General features: G+C 37.0%; 1 protein-coding gene across 1 annotated transcript in view; it reads left to right on the plus strand.

Annotated features, from left to right (window-relative positions):
- The window catches only part of XPO7 (exportin 7), a 35,169-nt gene extending 20,870 nt beyond the window's left edge, over positions 1 to 14,299 (plus strand). The window contains exons 14-28 of the mRNA XM_003758052.4: positions 415 to 550; positions 1,000 to 1,073; positions 2,145 to 2,225; positions 2,828 to 2,891; positions 3,372 to 3,480; positions 3,989 to 4,095; positions 5,906 to 5,994; positions 6,588 to 6,695; positions 7,480 to 7,562; positions 8,260 to 8,474; positions 9,561 to 9,699; positions 10,844 to 11,004; positions 11,651 to 11,749; positions 12,763 to 12,890; positions 13,634 to 14,299. Coding sequence (XP_003758100.1) covers positions 415 to 550; positions 1,000 to 1,073; positions 2,145 to 2,225; positions 2,828 to 2,891; positions 3,372 to 3,480; positions 3,989 to 4,095; positions 5,906 to 5,994; positions 6,588 to 6,695; positions 7,480 to 7,562; positions 8,260 to 8,474; positions 9,561 to 9,699; positions 10,844 to 11,004; positions 11,651 to 11,749; positions 12,763 to 12,890; positions 13,634 to 13,727 — 1,687 coding nt within the window. The 3' untranslated portion in view covers positions 13,728 to 14,299. The remainder of the gene's footprint in view (positions 1 to 414; positions 551 to 999; positions 1,074 to 2,144; positions 2,226 to 2,827; positions 2,892 to 3,371; positions 3,481 to 3,988; positions 4,096 to 5,905; positions 5,995 to 6,587; positions 6,696 to 7,479; positions 7,563 to 8,259; positions 8,475 to 9,560; positions 9,700 to 10,843; positions 11,005 to 11,650; positions 11,750 to 12,762; positions 12,891 to 13,633) is intronic.
- Positions 14,300 to 15,068: the final 769 nt, after the last annotated feature.

A 15,068-nucleotide genomic window follows, 5' to 3' on the forward strand; every position in this document is an offset into this window, starting at 1 on the left:
CCAATTTTTTTCCCCACATCCTTGATTTTATTGGTGGAGAGAATTCCCATTGAGGAAACAGTACCAGTCTTCATTGGCAACTCCTCTTAAGTGACTTGCCCAGGTTCACACAGTGTGTGTCACATAGACCTTGAACCTAGATTTTCTTGATTTATAGGGCAGCCCATATTTACATATCATGCTACCTCTTAAATAATTAGAGATATTAGTATCTGGTTGCTTATAAATTCTTTGTCTAAAGTACCTACCTATATGGCACAAATGGAGAATTTACTTCCCTCAACAGAGCCCAAACTCTGAAAAATATGTGTTTTAAGAGAGGCAAATAATCTAAGGTATTTCAGAGTAGATTAGATGTCATAGAACGTCAAAGATTTACTGCTGTGGAGAAAATCATTGCTTTTCTACCTCTAGGGTTCTTCAGCTGATGAACCTGACAGACTCTCGCTTGGCCCAGGCAGGGAATGAGAAGCTAGAATTAGCCATGCTGAGCTTCTTTGAACAGTTCCGTAAGATCTACATTGGCGACCAGGTGCAGAAATCCTCCAAGGTAACCATCACTATCCACTAGCATAGCCTCTCCCTTTGAGACTCCCAGTTGAGGTGAGGGCTGGTGAAATCCTCAAGACTTAAGTCTCAAACTGAGAGCAGCCTTCACTTCTAAGGTGTCTGAATTCTGGAAGTCTGATCAGCATTCTTAGCTTCTATCAAAACAGATGTACTTGGCAAGCCCTCAAGTATGGGGATTTTTATATATCTGGGTGGCAAAGAATAATATTTGAGCAGGCCACATTCAGAATATAAAGGGCATTGTCACTTTGGATAGGGCATTTCAGTGCTTCAATGCAAAGATCTGCTTGCCCTTTCAACAAGGGATATATTTCAACATATCCCATTATGTCCTTCCCATCCTTAACTCTAAAAGAAGGTGTTGGGGTGAATATTTTCATTTCTTTCTCTCTGTTGCCCTTTTCTTTTCTCATTCTCTGTAATAACCAGCTATATCGCCGACTCTCAGAAGTCTTGGGTTTAAACGACGAGACCATGGTCCTGAGCGTCTTCATAGGAAAAATGTAAGTATTGGAGCTTGCCAACAACAGGAGTCAGGCCAGTACACTTCTATTGCAACAGTTAATTTGTGATCCTAGCAATGTGCTTCCAGTGCTTTGGTCTTTCAGCCTTGATTGCTTTGCATTAAAGTATCGTGCAATTGAGTGTATGACAGATTGTGTTTAGAGATGTGGCCCGGCCCCAGAGCATTCCAGGGTTTCCCAGAAGGGAATTTAATTTCATCCATTATCAACTTTCACTTTGGCCTTAGGGACAGAAATGAAAACTTTGTCGTTGTCATTACTAAAATGGACATATATCCAGTCAGTGCTTATTGTCTTACCTATTACAGTGCTGCTTGGGGAAGCCTTTACCAGGGGTTCACACTTGCTGATTTTCAACTAGTTAAGACTCACCCCAAAATGGGCCTCATTCTCTGAAATGGAATACTGTTAATTAAACCATCCCTGAAGTGGAACTTCATTGGCTATTTTCTCTACATTGAAAAGCAACTTTGCTTTTGTGCCCTTTGGTGGCATTTCTCCCTTCTAGTAGCTCTTTCTTATAACATACACTAGGAGTCAAGTATCACACCCAGGGCTGTGTGCAGGATGGCATTTTGCCTTCTTCTGTTTTTCCCATCCCCAAACCACACTCAAACCCAAGTGCTGGTTCAGATAAAATTAAATCAAATAAGGGGGGTCCTAAAGGACACTCCCAATCAAGAATCCAGAAGCAAGGACTACTAGAATTCTGCAGCTGACAGTGGATGGTGCAGGTGTAGAATTGCATACGTCTGCGTGTTATCACTGCCGCAGAAATCTCTTGCCCTTGCTGCAGAAATCAGCCCTGGAGTGCCCCAGAATTCCAAGGGCCTGGGTATGGGCCAATATAGCTTTGGAACCAAGTAGTGAAGATTATCTGAAGGATAATTTTCTAGTCAACAAATGTAAGTACAGTGATTTTTATACCCATATTTTGTGGTTGTGATATTTGTGAATTTGGAAGAGACTTTTGATGGATAATTTCCCCATAAGCTACTCTTTGCAAGCACCAAATAAAGTTTAAAGATTTGTGTTTTGTTTTGTTTTTAGCATCACAAACTTGAAGTACTGGGGCCGCTGTGAACCGATCACCTCTAAGACACTACAGCTTCTCAATGACCTCTCTATCGGATATCCTTTTTATTCATGGCTCTGATGCCAAAGTTTGTGCACCCAACACAGACAGCAGCATGCCTCACAATTATATAATTGTGGCCATCCAGTCATTTGGTCCTAATTGAGATTTAGTGAAAACTTAAATAATTCTCTTTTTTATAAAAACAAAAGATTATAGCTAAACAGAACATAAAGAAAATTCCATCTCACAAAAAGAGAACAAAACCTATTTACTGTAGATGTATTGCCATGACTATGGCCTTCCCTAGGTTGTTATTTTTCATTGGCAGAATCTCTGCAGGAAATATCGAAAACTATCCAACCTTTTTAGATTTGAGACCATTACAGCTTTTAAGATTTACTTTGAATTGATCAATATTCTTATAAAAAAGCAGCCATGCTTTTCCTCCCCAAAGAAAGTTAACAATGAGTCTTGTCAGCATCCTGTCTTTGAGCAATAAAGTTCTGAATATACATAGGCCAAGCAGCCTGGAAATTTTCTGTTTGTACAGTGATACAATCAGAAGATATTTTAGGTATAGGACTTCATTTTATCTAGTTTTCTTTACCCTTGCTCCATTCACTCTTTCCTTGACTCCTCTCCCTCTCGTCTCTACGTACAGTAGTGTGAGGAAATTGGTGAAACTTAGTGCAGTACAGTTTATGCTGAACAATCACACGGTGAGTATCTTCTTTCCTTCTTCCAGGTCCGTCTGACCTACAAACCCTTATACACACACTGGAGCCACCTTCAGAGTGGAGTTACTTGATGCTATACTGCAGCAATAGTGGTTCCTAATTCATATTCCCAAATTATAAAGAATTTTTAAAAGGTGTGTGTAATCCCTCAAGAAGCATTTATTAAGCACCAATGGTGTGCTGGGGTTACAGAGATGAATATCATTGCCATCACCACAGTAGAAAGCCCCTGTGTAGTACTACTCAGAGATGGTAAATCTTAAGCACACAAACAATTTCTGTCATATTCACAACTCTCTTCTAATAAATTAGCTGCAAGTAGCACAAAGTAACAACCACCGATTCTGTAAAAATGTTTAGGTGGCTGTCGGCTGCAAAGATCTCAGATTCCAAGGCTCTTGGCTTGTAAACTGTCTTAACTCATGCAACTCATCTATTTGATTTGTTCCTTTTCTTTAATAGAGCGAGCACTTTTCATTTTTGGGTATTAACAATCAGTCCAACCTGACAGACATGCGGTGTCGAACTACATTCTACACGGCACTTGGGCGCCTCCTCATGGTGGATTTAGGTACTACAGTTAATCCTAGGGGTTCCTTAAATACGCATTGTTTTATATTGTGTTTTGGATATAGGAAGCACTGGATTTGTGAGGTGTTTTCTATCCACATTAATTTAACAGTAAGAACAACTTCCTGAAATGACAAGATCATTTAGCCAGAGGAGGAAGGAAATTTGAAATGCTATAATAGCTCTTTGTAACTGAAAGATAAACATGTGTCCTTGAAATTTTCTTCTGATGAGCAATGATTTTTTTAAAAGTCTTTTATCTATAGGGAGGCTAGGAGTTTTGCAGGCAAGATCTGGCAGCTTTTCCCTTTATATTCCACATAGACTTTGCTTCTTTGATTGGCACCAAATCCTATAGGAGTGTCCTTCTGAGAGGTAAAGGACACCTCTAAAGATAGCCTGAGGCTGCTAAGTTCTCCCACCCCATCTTGTTTTTTAATGTGTTCATGACAATGAAGGATTAAATTATTAGCAGGTGTCTGACACTTTTGGGTTTTCTTCACTTCTAGGGGAGGATGAGGATCAATATGAGCAGTTCATGTTGCCTCTCACAGCAGCATTTGAAGCTGTTGCCCAGATGTTTAGTACTAATACTTTCAATGAACAGGAAGCAAAGGTGAGTCTTTTCCCAATGATCAGTTGTATTTCAAAGTCTTCCTTGGAAGGGACTAAATTAGGTATCATTGTAGATCCACCTGTTGATCCTTTTGTTTAATCTATGACCTAGGATTTTTCTGTGACCAGCACATATTTATTGTATATGAATAATGGCAACATTCATATTAAATTTTGCTACTTGAAATCATAGAGAATTATCCTCTTAATTTTTCTTTTTTATTTTTACTTCTTACCCACCTTTTCCCTTACCCAGAAGAACCTCAGCATCCCAGTTTAAACACTAGGACCCTACCACTTTAAACCAGTCTTGACTGGTTTCAAATTCTAGCTCTGGCAGTATGACTTTTCACAAATTTACCATCACTCTAAACCTCAGTTTTCCTCTCTATAAAATGGAAATAATAAACATTTTGGCCTTGTAAGATTTTGTAAGGAAAGTGCTTGGTAAACCTTTAAAGCACTGTATAAATGTGAATTTGTTATGTTACTATCTTTGATATTTCAGGTGTCAAGATTAAGCATAAGTAAGCTATGGTCAAGGAAAAAGATCATTTGCTTTTTCAAAGATATCAAGTATTCCCTGATATTCTCTTTCTTGTTCATACTCATAAGGCCATTTCATTTTATTCATCAGTGATAGGATTGTACTTTATATTGAGATAGGGACTTAGCACTGCCTGAGACTGAATACTAATCCATTGTATTAATATTTACAATAACAATCTATCCCAGTATTAAAAATATTACTAAGGTCATGTAAATGAAATGACAGTGTTGCTGCTGTAGCCCCAGTGGATAGAACAACTCTTGTAATGCTGGAAAAGGAGTGGTCTAAAGATTATTATCTACTTCCTTCCTACAAAGAATGTTCAGAACTACCTGGCTGTTCTTTTTATCTTTTCACTCTTTCTGGCTAGTCACTTAGCTTTTAATTTGGGCCTTTGGCATAAGCCTTGCCTACCTATTGTTTCCTTAAATCTAATATAGCCAGATCCACCTGAAGAAAATTATTTGGTTTGAGTTATTATGCCTCAGGGTTATAGTTCCTTCTAGATTTACTTTTGATGTGCAAAATTTCTTTGGAAATTTTAATATGGGGGCTTCAGGATCCACAAATAAATATCCACAAATAGCCATACAACATGGAGGAGCATAAGAATAAGAACTAATTAGGAGACCTGATTCATTCCAGTACTGTCATTAATTAAATGAGGACTCTTGAACAAGTCAGTCATTCTTTATCTTTGAGCCTCAGTTTCCTGGTAAATAAGAGAATTGGGAAGAGCTTGAAGATCCCTTCTACTTCATGTCTTTTCATTATGTAAATTTGAATATACTCAGATAGAAAACACTTCATCCTACTTTGCTTTCAAGCACATATATTTAAAAGATGTAAACCATTTACTTTTAACACATTTAACTCTTCCATGAGGTATAGGATGGCAGGTGCCTTATACCATTATGTAGGCCAAGTTTGTAAAGTATATAGCTTCTCTACTCTTGTAATGAATTGATTGTTTAACTCTCCCAGCTTCATACACGGCACATTCATTTGCAGTCTTAAAATTAGTATTATTTTCAATTAAAATAATTCATTTCACCTCTATTGGAATTTAGAATTACCCTGTTTCCTAATTAAAATTAGCAAAAACACAAATGCAGATAAGTTCTTTAAAGCCAGAAGACTCCATGAAAATAATGGGGGAAAAGGAATATTTAGGGTAAAGAATTTGACTCTGTAAACTTTAAATCCTCAATGGTTTTATCTTTATTAAAAATAATAATCATGCCTCTATCTTTTGCTACAGCGAACTCTAGTGGGCCTAGTGAGAGATCTGAGGGGCATAGCTTTTGCCTTCAATGCGAAGACCAGCTTCATGATGTTGTTTGAATGGATGTATCCTGACACAGAAGGGAATTGGTGTACAATGAAAATTGGCAAGAGTCTATTTCTTCCATAGAATAGAATTGGAATAGATTTTATGTATCAGTAATGAGAAGGTGGTGAGAAATTTTCATGTATTCATAGGAAGCATACTATATATCTTTCATTAAAGAGTAGGTCAGTAAGGTTGGAGAGTAGGTAAATAAGGCACTTAGACTTCTCTTAGTGTCTAGAAGAATAAGACCTCAGTGGTCTTACTTCCAAAACTAAGGCACCTAGACTTGAAATCAAGAAAGTAACTGGATTTTTTGTTTCCTCACTAAAATGATACCAAGATAAATGAGAATTTAAGGACTTGGAACTTGTTGGGGGAGAAAATGTGTAAATAACATTTTGTAAATTAGTTATCTTTAATCTGGAACAACCACCCCTTATTCTGGTAGAGTAGTACCCCTAGAAAAATTTTTGCTGTGTTTATTGTCCACAAACCATAGAAAAGTGAGCATGGAGATGTTTATTATTAGACAAATGCTTAGAAAATTAGTGTAAACCTGGGACCTTTTGGAATACTGCCCAGAGGGGCTTCCTTAGCTTATTACTCACAGGTACCCATCTTACATGCCAATCCTTCAGAGGGCAATTGAACTTTGGTACCATGACCCAGCCTGTACTACACCTGTGCTCAAACTGATGGCTGAATTGGTACATAACAGGTAAGCTTGAAAAAAGAGTCAGAGGAAATCTCAAGGTAATTTGCTTCTTCTGATGCTGCAGGCAGATTTGGTGTATACTTTGGAATTCATTCTCTAAAAGGATAACCTATTTTTCCTGTCCCTTCATCTGTACTATCCTTTACATAAAAGAAAAACATCCCGATAGAGACATCAGCAAAGACATAAATATCTCTATCCTAATCTACCTACCCTAATTAGGATATTTCATTAGGGCAGCTTTTGTTGAAAGAAGCCAAGATCAGAAACCTCAGTTCAAGAATAGAGGTTTGGCCAAACAGAAAAACAAGAGAATTTAATTATTAACCACCAAATATCTCTGAGATCATAGGCAATCCATAAATATAAAGGATATGGTCTTCTTGTGACTTGAATCAGAAGATCATTCACCATGATGTAAAGCAAATAATAGAAAAAATGTAGTGTAGTGATTAGTTTGGAATCCAAAGACCACCCTCTAGTTCTATTAGGAATAGTATCTGGGTGAAAGGCAGTGGTCTAGTATTACATCCTTTTACATGCAAGTAGCATATCTGGTTCCATAATATTAAGCTTATTAAACAACTTTTTCTTTGGAGGAAAGAAAGAGAGACCTAAATTCAGATTCTTTAGCCTGTTGTACTAGTTTAATCTGTTGCACTAGTTTTTTCAGAGCATCTAAGATCTGGTAAGATAGAGTCGGGGTGAGGAATAGCAAGACTTCTTAAGTCACATTGACCGTCTAGCACCATATTTGACTCAGCAGTCTTCTGTATTGTTTGCTCAGGTCCCAACGACTTCAGTTTGATGTCTCTTCCCCAAATGGTATCTTACTTTTCCGGGAAACCAGCAAAATGATAACTACATATGGTAGGTACAGTGGAGCAACTTTGACTATTGAACAGGATTATAGTTTGACTACAAAATAGCAGGAAGAAAATAAAAGTTTCAGAGCTCTCCTGACAAAGAGCTAGACTGACAATTCTTGGAATTTATCTAATTCAATTTGTCAAGTATTTCTGAAGTGCTTGCTGTGTGCAAGAAATTCTGTATAACACAGATGAATAGGATTAACTCTTAGGAATTTTCTTAAATAATGCCTTGTGGCATAGGCAACAAACTGGGTGCATAATTATTGTCCTGTATTCTGAATAAGAAAAAGAAAGTACAACAGGGCTTACTTTGGGGAAAAGTAGTACCCAGTAACATTGGGTTCCTAACGATTAGCGGAATGGAAGAGTGTAGTGATTTGGCAAAACTATCTGAGCAAGAATCCTCCCTCATTCACAAAAAGTTTAATGTCTGTGTGGCTAGATACTGATTGCTTTACGATAATGGAGTCAGTAGTAGGAGCACAAATGGAGAAATGTTCCATGAGTCAGATATGGAAAAAAGAGAAAGACTGTGCTTATTTTACTCAGCAATATATCCTTAGCTTAACCTTTATTATTAGATTCAGCCATGCATTTTGGATAAAGATACTCAGACTTTGTAAAAGCTCTTCTCTTGATTTCTGGGACTGTCAGGTATTCTGTCTTACATATGCCTTATGTGTCTGTGCACTCAGGAAATCGCATTCTGACTCTGGGAGAAGTCCCAAAGGATCAAGTCTATGCGCTGAAGCTCAAGGGTATCTCCATCTGCTTCTCCATGTTAAAGGCTGCACTCAGTGGAAGCTATGTTAACTTTGGGGTCTTCCGACTCTATGGAGATGATGCATTGGACAACGCGTTACAGACCTTTATCAAGCTGCTCCTCTCTATTCCACATAGTGACCTCCTGGTAAGGCCTGAATTTATACTAGTATAGTGTAGACTTTCCCTTTCACCTTTCTCTACCTAGGGTAGGATTGTTTTCATTTGTATTCATTTAAATTAACTATGCTTTGTGTTCTTTATACATGTGTAATTAAATATCAGCTCATAATATCTACTGATGTTTCTCTTAATTTTCATTTTTTACCATCTAATCCTAGTCCACATCATCACTTACCACAAGTTTATTCAGCCATTTCCCAATCAATGGAAACCCATTTTGTTTCCAGCTTTTTTTTTTTCCCCCTACTACAAAGAATGCCTCTATAAATATTTTGATATACCAGATGCCTATCTGTTCTTTACATTCTTGGGGAATGTGCCCAAAAGATCCCTGGACCTAAGAATGTGAGCAGTGTAGTAACTTTCTAAACATAATTCAGAATGATTTTTAGTTCAAACTAACAGTTCCACCATTTCTGTCTTTTTTTGCCTTTTAATTTTTAATGCATATGAAATAAAATCTGATTATGATGTTATGGGGGAAGGTAATTCACAGTTCTCTAATTCACATTTTTTCTTTTGAAATCTGTTCATAACCTTTAATAACTTAAACCATTTAGAGCACTTAATGAATATTTGTTGATTGATGTATTGTGTGTTGTATGTTTTAAATGCTAGTCTGTACTTATTTTTTTGGCCAAACTACTCTTTTCTTCCAGCAGTTCTTGTCAAATAGGAACTCTTTCTAGTAGTTTTATCTTTGTGGGTTTTACTTTTTTTTTTAAACTGAACTACTCTGCTTCTCAATCTTGACTTAATAATCTGTTGCACTAATTTTTAAAAATAATCATGATTTCTGAAAACAAGTGATTTTAAATTGATGCTTTGTAAGCTTTAAATCAATTAATGCTAGTTACATCTTTGTTCCAATATGTTAATTTTGATTTGTTGATATATTTTGTAGTTATTTTAAATTGTATTTTTTTTTCTTTCTAGGTTTTTATTTTGAAGTATGTTAGTATAGAAGAATTGATGAGGATTGTATTCTGCAATTTTATTGAAATTATTCTTTTATCTTCAGTTGACTTTTATCTTTTCTTTTTGCCCACAGGATTACCCCAAGCTCAGTCAGTCATATTATTCTTTACTGGAAGTCCTCACCCAGGACCATATGAACTTTATTGCCAGCCTGGAACCCCATGTTATCATGTATATTCTTTCTTCCATTTCTGAAGGACTTACTGCACTAGGCAAGTACCTGGGGTCTCTCAACAAGATTGCACCTGTTCTTCATTCACAGCCCACATTGTATGGTTATAGAATGAAAAATTTAGTAGCCCCTCTTGGAGTGGAAATCATTGTAATACTTAAAAACTTCTTAAGTACAAATACAAAGTTTCATGAAGGTAGAACAAAGAAATGAATGTTTGAAGGATTAATCTCATCTATATATATATATTTAACAAAGCAGAAAATGCTTATATAATAACAGGATCCAAAAAAACTTAGCCCTTTGTGATATTGGCTCAGCCTATCATTTAGTTGTCATTGAACTTTTTTAACCATAAATTTCTTTGAATAAAAGACAAAATAGAATGAAATTCAATTAAAAACTTTTTAACATTTAATGATCTCCTATTGTGTGTAGGGCATTTTTCAATCGAAAAGCCAACCATGAATGGTTTTTTGAGTTGTATGGTATTTCAAGATTGCCACACCCATCCCTATACTCTTTCATTCTGTTGGACATTGATGACTAGTTTAGTTAATTTTTAAACGATCTAAAGAGGGTGTTTTAAGTATTTTTCTTGGTCTTCAACCATTTTTTATATAACATTAAGAAGTGGAGAATTGATAACATCATGAAGAAAGTACTTATTCTCAGCTGGTAACCCCTTGGCTGACTAATTTAACTGCTCCAATTTCCTCTTCTGTAAAATGGATAAAATAATCTGTTCTTTCTCTGTTAGAGGTGATTTTATGTTATCTATAGAACACCAAGGTAAATATGTAGCAACATCATTACTAGCTAAATTTGCGTAGAAAACATATTGCTTTAATTTTACTTTGTAATGAATTTTTCATTTCCATATAGCACTTAAGTCTTAGAACTAAATTCTTAATCTCACTTACAGGATTGGTGATTTAGCTAGACTGAAGTATTAATATGACCATGGTTCACTAATTACTTAAGAATTTTATTCAGTACTATATGCTTTTTGACTTAACGTTAGGAACTGTGCCGTCTTACATGGGGAAAAGAGGCTAATGGGAACTATTGTCCTGGTAGAAACTACCATAGATCATTACCTGCTGTCAGGAGTTAACTACAAGTAACCTCTCTGCCCAGGAATTTGAATGAATAGCATCTTGGCTCATTTTTCTCCTTTTTAGACACCATGGTATGCACAGGCTGCTGCTCCTGCCTGGACCACATAGTGACATACCTCTTCAAGCAGCTGTCACGTAGCACCAAGAAGAGAACCACCCCGCTGACCCAGGAAAGTGACCGTTTCCTGCACATTATGCAGCAGCATCCAGAGATGATCCAGCAGGTGAGCAACTTAAGAGTAAGGACAGGGAATTGAATTCTATCAGGAAAGCAACTTCTGGGAGAGTCCACACAAATGTTTATTTAACATCTAACACCCTAATTATGAAGATAAGTCGGTATCATTTTAGCAAAAATATTACCATATACAAATAAGTTTAGGACTTAAGCTTTAGGGTAACAATTCTTGATATACAGCTCTATCTTTTTTTGCCCCAGTTATAAAGTATTGGGAATAAACTAACCGGGATCCCTCATTTGATCTGGTTTCCTTTCTGGGTTACAAACATATTTTTAAGACGGCTGATTGGGGTTAGGATATATGTGGTCTTGAGACAATATGAAAACTGTCCCGTGAACATCAAATTTAGTACCTTGCCCTCATAATCATGATGCTCTAACCAACTGAACTAGCTTTTTATTCTATCAATAGAAACAATTGATACCTTTGGAAATTTTGTTTATAATAAAGATGAAATGAAATTGTTTTTTAGAGGCAGGTGTTAGAAATAAGGATAGTTAAAGCTTGGTAATACCACCAAACCCCAAAATAAATCCATAGTAACTATAAATAGCTTATAGACAGGATATCATATAGTTCCTGAATAGCAAGATCTCATAGGCATATTTTTGGGTTTTGTTACTTCCAGATGCTGTCAACGGTGCTGAATATTATCATTTTTGAGGATTGTCGGAACCAGTGGTCCATGTCCCGACCTCTACTTGGTTTGATATTACTTAATGAAAAGGTAAAAAAGTCAGGCGCTATGGTTTTAGAATTCTTTGAGAAGATACTATACAGAAGCTAGCTACCTAAAATACAAAGAGAAACACAAAGACAGAGACCTTTTACTGGCAGTCTCCAAAGCACTGCCAGGTTGTCTTATATGCACAAATTTAATATTACTAATGCCTTCATTTGGCTCGTTGCCTACCAAATAAAAGACCAGGCTTCAGGAAGTTTTTAAATATAGATACACACCTGTCACTTTACCTCACCTATGCTTATATTGTTCCCTATGCCCAATATGGCTCCCTCCATGTCCACCTCTTGAAATGCTACAAATCATATAGTAGGGGCATGATCCAAATCATAAAACTAAACCAAAAGTACTTAACCTTTTCTTGTAGTATGTATGGATCCATCAGGGAGTCTGCAGGAATGTAACTACGTACATAAAATTAGAAAGGAATCAAATTATAGTGAAATAAAGACTTGTATCTTTTTCCCATCTAAATTCAAACTGCCTGAAATCTCTCCAAGGGCCCAAAGCACTACTAGCAGAGGTAGACTTAGGAACCTAGTCTTTGGTTAGGTGATATAAACGCTGAGATGTCTTATCAGGCTTTGGGGAGAAAAAACACTTATTTTTTATAAATTGATGGACAGCGGGACCTCAGACTATTAACTATTTCAGCTTTTAACTTACCTCTCCCATTAGATTGTGAGCTCCTAAAAGGAGCTTTAAGAAGGCAGGAACTGTCTTTTATCTTGATATTCCCAGTATTTAACACAAAACCTTGTGCAGAGTAGGCTCTTAAATTTTTACTGACTACACCTACAACTTGAATAACATTTCCTTTTATATACTTAATGTATTTACTTTAGATTGTCAGCTCCAAAAGATCTTGTCTTTATTTGCATATAGCAGTTTTTGTACATACTTTTTAAATTAAGATATATAATGAGAAATTAGTACAGCATTTAAGAATCTGAACTGCTCTTTCCCTTATCTTGTCTTACTTTTACCCCTCGTAACAGTATTTCTCAGATTTGAGGAACAGTATAGTGAACAGCCAGCCCCCTGAAAAACAGCAGGCAATGCATCTGTGTTTTGAGAATCTGATGGAAGGCATTGAACGAAATCTTCTGACAAAAAACAGAGATAGGTGAGTATATAGTGATAACATTTTCTAATGGGACAACATGGCTACCAAATTTACAACCCTTTTACGAGTCTTTCCTTACTCAGAAAATACTATAAATAATAATATTTTCTGATGGAAACTAACCTCTTTTCCTTATCTTAAATGTTGAGTAACTAACTATCCTGCTTGTCTACTGGAAGCACTATCATATGGAAATATCTCTGGAAGCAGATGACTATGTGCTTCTCATAGTTCTGCTGTCAATTTCACTGTGACCTTGGATTTTTATAATCTAGTTTCCTTAGTAAAATGAGAATGTTGGGAAATTCCCAAAGTTCCTTTGAACTCAAAGATTTTGAGTTCTAACTAAAGTAGCCCTTAAGAATTTTACCTAGAAGCAATTAGATAGTGCAGTAACTGGAACACTGGTTCTGGGGTCAGGAGGACCCGAGTTCAAGTCTGCCCAAAGACACTTAGAACTTACTAGCTTGTGGTCCTGAACAAGTCACTTGACTTCAGTTGCTGCAAAAAAAAAAAATTTTTTTTTTTTTTTTTACTAAACCCTACCTGCAAATTTTCTTCTTTATTGTGAACCTGTGGCTTAATTAGAACCCTACAACAGAGCCTTCAAAGTGGAAAGAGAGAATATCAGATGGTCAGTGTTGGTTTTCATGTTTAGGTAGGCAGCATTTCACTGAAATGGAGAGAAACATTCCTAAGACAGAGATTCTCCTTCCTGCAACCTACATGATTTTTCTCTGCAGGTTCACCCAGAACTTATCAGCGTTTCGTCGGGAAGTCAATGACTCCATGAAAAATTCCACCTATGGCGTGAATAGCAATGACATGATGAGCTGACACCTTACCGGATTCCATCTGTACAGAGCAGTGTCCCTTTGGTCTGGCCCAGAGGGTTGAACAATTCTGAGGGGGAGAGGGTATGGCTGACCCTTGCTCCTCCCTCTGGGGGGGGATTACAAAGGTCAGTTTGGCTGTTTTCCCAGGGAAGAGGGGTGTGAGCCTGTGCTCACCAGGGGGCAGGGCACTGCTTGGTTCCTGGGAGGTGGGGTGGGGTTGGGGGAAGTGGGGATAGTAAGCAGGAAGGTGTGAGAATCCAGCCCCCTCTTCCTAGTGGAGGGGAAGAACCCCAGCGTCCTGACACAACCTGCCTTGTATAAACATGTACATTTTTTCATAACATTTTGAACAAGGTTTATATTGACTCAAGTTTAAAAAAAAAAAAAAGTGTGATTGAAAAATTTTTACAGAGTCTAGTGCACCAATGCTGAAGTGAGGGGTTGTGTATGCAAGTGATGAAAATGTGTATTCTGGTGGCCTGAAGCTTTACTGGATGAGGGTGTGTGAAAGTGCAGAGATATATTTAGTGACAAGCGTAGAGAGAGGCAAAAAAAAAAAAAAAAAAAAAAAAAGTAATTCCAAAATGTATATTTTTTCTTATTGTCCGTCCCTTCACTTCTCCCTGAAATTACCACTTCCTGTTACTGTCTTAACCCTTGTTATTAGGAACTCTAAGCCATGTCCAACCAAGCACCATCCCTCCTTTACTATGTTTTAAAACTTTCCCCCTCCCCCCTCCACCACTGACAGATACTCCAGCTAAAGTGTTTTGTTCCTTTCTCCCACTTCCCTGGACAAAGGCCTCTTGCTCTAAAGGCAGTGTGATTTTTACCAGAATGTTAAATGATTTCTTGGGTCTCTGAACTATGGAGACAAATAGGAGCTGAAATAAAAGCTTATTGCCCTGGGGCTGAACAGCTCTGAACATGGCTACTTCCGGCCAAGTTCCTGTGGCCAACAACTTTTAGTCTTCCCCAGCCCTTGAGGCAGAGTGTGTGTGTGTGTGTGTGCGCGCGCGCGTGTGTATGTATGTGTGTGTGTGGATATTTATATATATCTATATATACCCTGCACTCATGAATGTATGAGCTGGAGAAAGTTACCACAATGGAGGGGGTTCTTAATAACAAGGTCTGCCTAGCATGAAATATTTAACATCCTTCTCTTGTCCCTTTTAAAAAGACATTTTTTTCCTTTTTAAAAAAAAAACCCACCATAGTAAATGTTTTTAATATTGAAAACAAAAAATACCTACAGAGTAATTAATAGAAAAAGCTGTTTGCCTTGTACCTTTCCCAGAATTGTTGCTGCTAGTTGTGTGCATCTCTAGTTCAGCTCTTG

The sequence above is a fragment of the Sarcophilus harrisii genome, chromosome 2 (genome assembly GCF_902635505.1).
Source record: "Sarcophilus harrisii chromosome 2, mSarHar1.11, whole genome shotgun sequence".
Classification (NCBI taxonomy): Eukaryota; Metazoa; Chordata; class Mammalia; order Dasyuromorphia; family Dasyuridae; genus Sarcophilus; species Sarcophilus harrisii.